The sequence below is a fragment of the Hipposideros armiger genome, unplaced genomic scaffold (assembly GCF_001890085.2).
Source record: "Hipposideros armiger isolate ML-2016 unplaced genomic scaffold, ASM189008v1 scaffold_337, whole genome shotgun sequence".
Taxonomy (NCBI): Eukaryota; Metazoa; Chordata; class Mammalia; order Chiroptera; family Hipposideridae; genus Hipposideros; species Hipposideros armiger.
In genome coordinates, this window is record NW_017731687.1 from 2,067,276 (window position 1) to 2,074,308 (window position 7,033).

Here is a 7,033-nt window from a genome sequence, read left to right on the forward strand (position 1 = left end):
GTCCTTCTAGCTCCCAGATCCCCCTCTCTCTCCACCCTTTCCAGGGAACAGAAAGAAGAGGCAGGTCGTCCCTGTCCACTTCACAAACCCGGTGCCATATTTGAGACTGAGTGTGTCATCGCAACCAAGCCACACATCCAAGTAGCAATCAGTTCTTTAACCAATGAAACCCCGTGGGCCAGTTAGGCCATTTCTGGGAATGTGATTTAAAGGAATGTCTAGATTTGTGGGGAAACCCTTTCTAATAAAAAATGTGCATCATGGTGTTGATATACAATGAAGCAAGAGAGACAGGGTGGGAGGAAAGAAAAAAGGAAGGAAGGAAAGATGAACTTGAACACCGAGCAAAGGAATGGCAGTTCATGAACTGCAGTCTCATGCTTTGAAGGTCGGCAAGGACAGGGACAGCCCTTCTAGGTGACATTCTCAAGTGGGAAAGCAGGACATAGACATACAGGTAAAGGAGTATCGCAGACACGTGTAAAATATACGGGAAGGAAGCATTTGATTCAAATGGGGGTTGGGGGTGATTTTGTATCTTTCATTCGTCTTTCCAGCATTTTAATACAATCTATAAAGGGAAAAATACCATAAACTTTTTTATTTTTCGAAAGACATTTCGTATTGATTTCATAAACATATTACCTTCAAAGGAGTCACAGCCAAATTCGCTTCATAATGCTTTTTCTGAAGTTCGTCAAGCTGAAAGAGAAGCCATGTTGTTGACAAGGCTGAGCCATAACTGACACAGCTAGGTGCTTCCCCGGGAAAGCCAGGCTCCCAGAAGTTGGCTCGTGTCCCCTCTTTTCCCACAGGGTCCTCAGTGGGGAACAGGGACCTTTCCCGTATCACCTGCTCAGCAGGATCGAAAGGAAGGACACTCTGAGCACTGGAGCATGAGCTCTGCAGGACTGCAGCTGTCGGGCCAGCTCTGTCACCTCTTCCCTCAGGAAGCCTCCCCGGATTCCCCATGCAGAGGGGCCTGAGGTTTTTTGCATGTGTTGTTAAATTTATGGGTTCCCAAGCCAGATGCCTTGGGTCCCCAATCCCAGCCCAGCCACTCACTAGAGCTGTGACCTTGTGCAAGTCACTTCTATCTGCCTCAGTCTTCCCATCTATAAAATGGGGTCAATATTAGTGTCCATCCACTGGTGAGGATAGTTGCGTGAATGACTCCTGTAAAGTGCTTAGGACAAGGCCTGGCATCCAGTCAGCACTCAATGACTGTAAACCATTCTTACTGTCCGGGGCAGGGGCGCCAGGCACGTGAGTAAAGCCACCTTGGACCTTCTGGCCTAGCCCAGGGCCCAGCTGAACAGCACTGAGTGGTCCCCACGGATGCCGTTAGAGCAGAATCGCCCCACCGAGTCCTGCCTGAATGCCTGACCCACAAAATCACAAGATATAACAAGACAAGTGTTCTATGAGTTCCTCTCACTCTCTTGTTCCCTCTGTAGTGGGTACAAGAAAGCTGCATAAATAAAAGTCCTTCCTCTCCCCAACCTCTTCTGACCTCTAACCCTATATACCCATAATCAGAATGCATACATGTGTATATGTCCACATATGAGATTATACTGTACAAAATGTCTTACATCTTGTTTGTATCATTCAATTAAAACTCGTGGAGTTATTCCCATATCAACACAGACAAAATGATCATATTCTTGTAAAGTCCTGCATATTATTTTGATGAAATAATTTATAATGTATGTTAAATCAACATAGTTTATTTAACCAATTCTTTGTTTATGGAAATTTATATCATTTTTGTTTCTTTGCTTTTCAAACAAGGCTACAATGAACATTTCTGTGTATCTATTTTGGCGGACACACAGAAATATATTTACTCTGAATATATTCAGAGTAAAATCCCGGCTCCAAGCAGGCTGTCTTATGCTGGAAAGGCACTCAATATTTGCAGGCTAGGATTCAATTTTCTCTCTGCTTTGGTTTAGGAAATAGCATGGCTATGTTGCTGGGAACTGTGTACTGGGGCATTTTTTTTTTCAGTTTTTCAAGAAGAAAGTGAATGAGAGAAAATATTTACAAATCATATACCTAATAAGGGACATATATGTAGACTATATAACAAATTCTTACAACTCAATAACAACAACAACAAAAGCCAATTACAAAATGAATAAAGGATCTGCACAGACATTTCTCCAAAGAAGATATATGACCTGCCAATAAGCAGATGAAAATGAGCTCAGCATCATTAGCTGTCAGGGAAATCCAATCCAAACCACAATGAGATCCAACTTCACACCCACGAGGATGGTTATCAACAAAAGGACAGACAGTANCACCCATCACCCTCTGCACTGCCTGGGGGCTGTGTGACCTGGGCTGAGTCTCCCACCCTCTCTGAGCCTAGTTCCCTCTTCTGTTAACCAGTAGGAGAGGAGCTCCTTACTCATTTAGCTCATTATTTCACGCGTGTAAATATTCCCTGAGAAGCTTCTCTGTGCCAGGCACTAGGGAGACAGAGGTGGTGATGGAGCAGCTCTGGCCCCAACAGAGGTGCTGACCAAACTCCCACCACAGTGCGGGGGAAATCCCTCCACATCAGGCATGTCCACGTTCCATGGAGGACGGGGAGGGGGGGTGACTAACTCTGTGGTTCATGGGATTCAGGGCAGGCTCCCTGGGCAAGGCCACACTTGGACTGTGGATGGATAGGAGGCTGCAGGACAGACAAGAATCCTACCAGAGGAAGCGGCAAGTGCTAAGGTCCTGAGGCACGTGTGAAAGAACAGTCTGGTGAAACAAACACCACGGTGCGTATATGACACTGAACTCAAGTCACTCTGTGTGTCTGTCCCCTGCACTGTGTTGAGTACTGTAAATTAAGGATGGCCAGATCTCCTTCCTACGCCAGCCCCAAGCACAGGTGCGGGCACAGAGGAGTCGTCCAGGATGTGGGGTCAGTGGATGGAGGGAGACAGACAGGGGCTGTTAGGTCGGGCAGGTAGGTGGGCGGGTCCTGTGCCCGCAGCCCCCACAGGAAGAGGGCCAGGGCTCTGTGGGCATCTACCTCTGGGACGCCGGGAGCCAGGAAGGTGGCCGCGTACTCGGCCAGTGCCACGTCGTTCACCAGGCTGTGCACCGTCTCGGAGAGCAGGTCACTGGCCGCCCCGTGTCTGTGCAGCTCCTGCAGCAGGTGTTTGATCAAGCGGTTCCTCTCCCGGCACTTCTGGACCAGAGAAGCCAGCTTGGCCTGAAAGGGTGGGAGTGAGGACGTAGCCAGGTGGGTCCCTGGGAACAGGGCTCCCACGGGGGCCGGGGCATCCCCTCCTGGCTCTGCACCCCCCATCACTGGCTTAGCTCAGCCTCCTCCCTGCCACGTCTTCCTCCACCAGGAAGCCAAAGCCAGTGTTGAAAATAAGCTGCCACATAGCTGCACCCCCAACGGGCTTCCCGCTGCCTTTCCGGGTGCCCTCTGGATGGGTCAAGAGCATGCACCTTGGCTCCACCGCTGAGCAGCTATATTACCTTGCTTTGCTCATCTGTACAGTGGGCATTGTTAAGGGCACCAGGACAAAAGGAGATGGAGCAGGCAAAGCATTCACACGGGGTTGGCCACACAGGCCCTCGGACAATGCTAGCCATTACTGCCGCCTGGCATAAGAGACTCTCAGCCCCATCCCTGCGCCTCTCAAGTCCCACCATGACGATCTTCCTGCTCCCTCCTCCAGCTCCAGCCACACTGCCTTCCCCCCACCCCAGCCCCTGGAACTTCCTCGTCACTCCCGTGTGGCTCCTACACGTCCCAAGCCCAGAAAAGGCTTGTTCAGATGTATTCAGAGGCCAACCCAGGTGTCCCCTCCTTGGGCACGCCCCCCCTGATGCTCAGGGCTCAGCAGCCCTCTGCGCCTTCGCCTCTGCCTTCCTTCTACCCCTGCGGTGAATTTTTATATTTGTGGGTCTGTCTCCCACACAGCCGGGGAGCTCCTCAAGGTCAGGCTGGCACGCCCCCTGTGTCCCTGGCACTGTCACTGTGTCATCCCTAAGCACCACATGGCCCTTGGGACAGATTTGTTACATGAATGACGTGAGTGAGTGACATGAAATGACCTCCCCCATCTGCATACGTCTGGAGAAGGTGACAAGCTTGTCATCTTGAGGGTGACCCTCCAGGTGCCCTCCTGCTCAGTTCGGGGAGCGGGTGATGATCACTTCCTGCCCATCCCAGTGGTTCAGCGTTGTTGGCATGTCAGTTTGCAGGTGGTAGTGCCTGGGTGCCCAGTAATGGCAGGCAGGCAGGGCAGGAAGGTGGTCTGACTTGGAGGTAGGGACCCCTTGGATCACAGAGCCCCAAACATCAGGGCTTCAGTCATTCNTCCAACTCCACAGGGATCCCTCTTTGCCCCCTTCCTAACCACACCCACATCCCTCCTACAGAGAAAGGATTTTACCTAAGTCACATTGGAAAAACTGTTTGACTTTCTAAAAAAACCATATCTGTGTATTATTAGTTTTAGATTTAATAGGTTAGCTGGATGGAGGGAATACAGACCTTGTTTTTCTTCCCTACACTGGTCTACGAGTATGCTTTAGAATTCTAAACAATAGTAAGCAACTGCTAGAAATGGTTCGTGAGCTCTTACCTGATTCTTTTAATTTTTTTAAAAAAAGTTCTGAACACCTCCTGTAGGGTGGGCACATGAGTTTCCAGGCAGGAGAGGAAGTGCTGTCCGGCCTACCTTGCCCGTCAGCTGGTGCTGGAGGCAGAGGGCCTCATCTCGAGCCGCCTGTAGCTGCCGGTATGCGGACCCCTGGTCCCTGAGCTGGCATTGCAGGGTCAACACCTGGTGACCGAGCTGCCTGACACGCAGCCTGAGATCCTCCTCCGAAGTCTCGGCCTCTGGGTCCCGGAGCTGTGGGAATGACAGATGAGGATGTAATTCTTAGGCTATCTCCCAAGTAATTTGCCTTAGCTAATGAACAGTACCTGTTTCCCTTCTTAATAGTTTTCCTGCTTACATTTTCACCATAGTTGAAAAATTGGAGAAAATAAAGGAACAGAAATTACTCCAAATCCTATTAGCCAGTATAATCATCATTGTTATCCACATATTTTCTTCTGCTTTCTCCACTAAGCTCTTACCCACGTGCTCACATGAGTGTGTGGCCCGTGATGGGTTTCTTGAGGGAGGATGGTGGGGCAGGGAATCGCAGAATGACATTCTAACGTTATTTTAAAAAACAATCTTTTCATTTTTTTTCATAAATATGCACAATAGCATGGTGTTTCAGAGTGCTTTAATAGATAGATATCGGTCACCATTATACTGAAACACAGTAGGATGAATGGTATTTCATGTTCAAATCCAATTATGAGATGTTTATTACATTAAAGCTTCGTATATTTCCATAAAGCAGAAGATACTGCATATCCCCAAAACAGCTTTCTTAAATCAGCGCAAACTAGCCTCTCACACTTAATGGCCTGAACACAAGTGAGCGGCTTTCATTTAGACGTCAGGAGTGAGTTTCAGGGAGGGCGGAAGGTGAGAAGGAAAAGGTGACTTAGCATTGTGGGAGTGTGAGTAAATGGCCGTGACNCAGCTGACGGGTTAAAAGCTGAGTAGAGCCTTTGGCAGCCTCATGGGGCTGACAAGGGACAAGGGGGAAGGATGTGATAAACACTGCAGCCTTTTGATCAAGACCCCAAACGGCCATGCTGTAGGAGTCAGAGTGAACAAGAAAGAAAGCAGACCCCACACATGCTGAAACAGATCTGAGGTGAGGAAGGGTCTGCACCTGGCCTGGCTGCCTGTCAGAAGCTATGGGAAGTCCTCTCAGGCTGAAGACACTGTCAGGCTGAACCTCAGATCATACCTTCAAGTTTCTGCACACCATGTCCAGCACGCGCTGAGAAATAACCAGACACAGAACACATGATTTGACCCAAACCACAAATTATAAAGTAGATAATAGAAACAGACTAGGAAAAGAAACCAGACGGGCTTTGTGGGGTTGGTCATTTTCGAGTTCTTGACCTGGAGATGGCTTCCTGGGTATGTAGCAACCTGTGATAGTTCCCTGAGCTGTACACTTACGAGTTGTACTCTTTTCTACATGTGTGTTATACCTTCAATTAAAAAGTTTATACAGGAAATTAGGCAACTGATGTCCTCTCACCTCCAGAGACTCCAGTCGAGCTGTCTGTGCTGGCCACTCAGCCTCAGGAATGGGCCAGGACCCGGAAGGCAAAGGGCTTTGGAGGGCACTGTCCAAATCAGGGTGCAGGAGGTGTTTCTGAGCTAGAAGAGAATATTCTCAGTCAAGCCTCAACCCAGAAATTTACCCTAAAAATCAAGACGTCTCTGAGTCTTGCAGCAACCTATTTCATTCTCTTTCATTCCCAGATCCCCAAACTCCACCTAAATTTTTTTAAAAATTACCCATGTTACCATCTTTCTAAGTAACCACTGCTACTATTTTAGTTGCTCTCCTAGCCTAAGTTGTCAATCACACACAGGTGTGTATCTCTATCACTGGAGTCATCTGTTACATTCCATTTCCTACCTTTTTAAAATTCAGTAGAAAATCATAATTTCTTTGCTATCACATGGTGCGTGTCAGCATCATTTTAGCAACTAATATTTCATTGAGTATATGGGTTAATTAACAATTGTGGCATTTCTTTCTCCCCACCTTTTTTTGTTTTCTGTTGTAAATGTCCTAGCATGGATGCCTGTCCACTGAACTTTTCCACATATAGAATTGTTGACTTAGGATGAGTTTCCAGGCATGTGTCTAAATAAATAAATAAACGGAGCCACTTTCAAATGGAGCCCCGGCTGCCGTCCCAGAGGAGCTGCCTTGCACGTCTTATGCCTCAAATCTTTGGAATGTTGAAACAGGACAAAATAACCATTGGATAAGGGCCTAGGGCAATCTTGTGCCCCAAAGACTGTTTGCAAAGATCACAAGAAAGCAGATACTGTGACCACTGGGCTGAAAATTAAAAACACTGTTTAGAATGAGCGTGACTATGTTAGCTTATCTGCACCAATAGAAA

The 7,033-nt window shown here is 48.0% G+C and overlaps 1 protein-coding gene across 1 annotated transcript in view; it reads right to left on the bottom strand.

Annotated features, from left to right (window-relative positions):
- Nucleotides 1–413: 413 nt before the first annotated feature.
- CUNH4orf50 (chromosome unknown C4orf50 homolog) overlaps nt 414–7,033 on the bottom strand; it is a 48,344-nt gene continuing 41,724 nt past the window's right edge. The window contains exons 8-10 of the mRNA XM_019661151.1: nt 4,710–4,883; nt 646–702; nt 414–425 (exon numbers count right to left, since the gene is read on the bottom strand). Of these exons, the coding sequence (XP_019516696.1) occupies nt 414–425; nt 646–702; nt 4,710–4,883 (243 nt within the window). The remainder of the gene's footprint in view (nt 426–645; nt 703–4,709; nt 4,884–7,033) is intronic.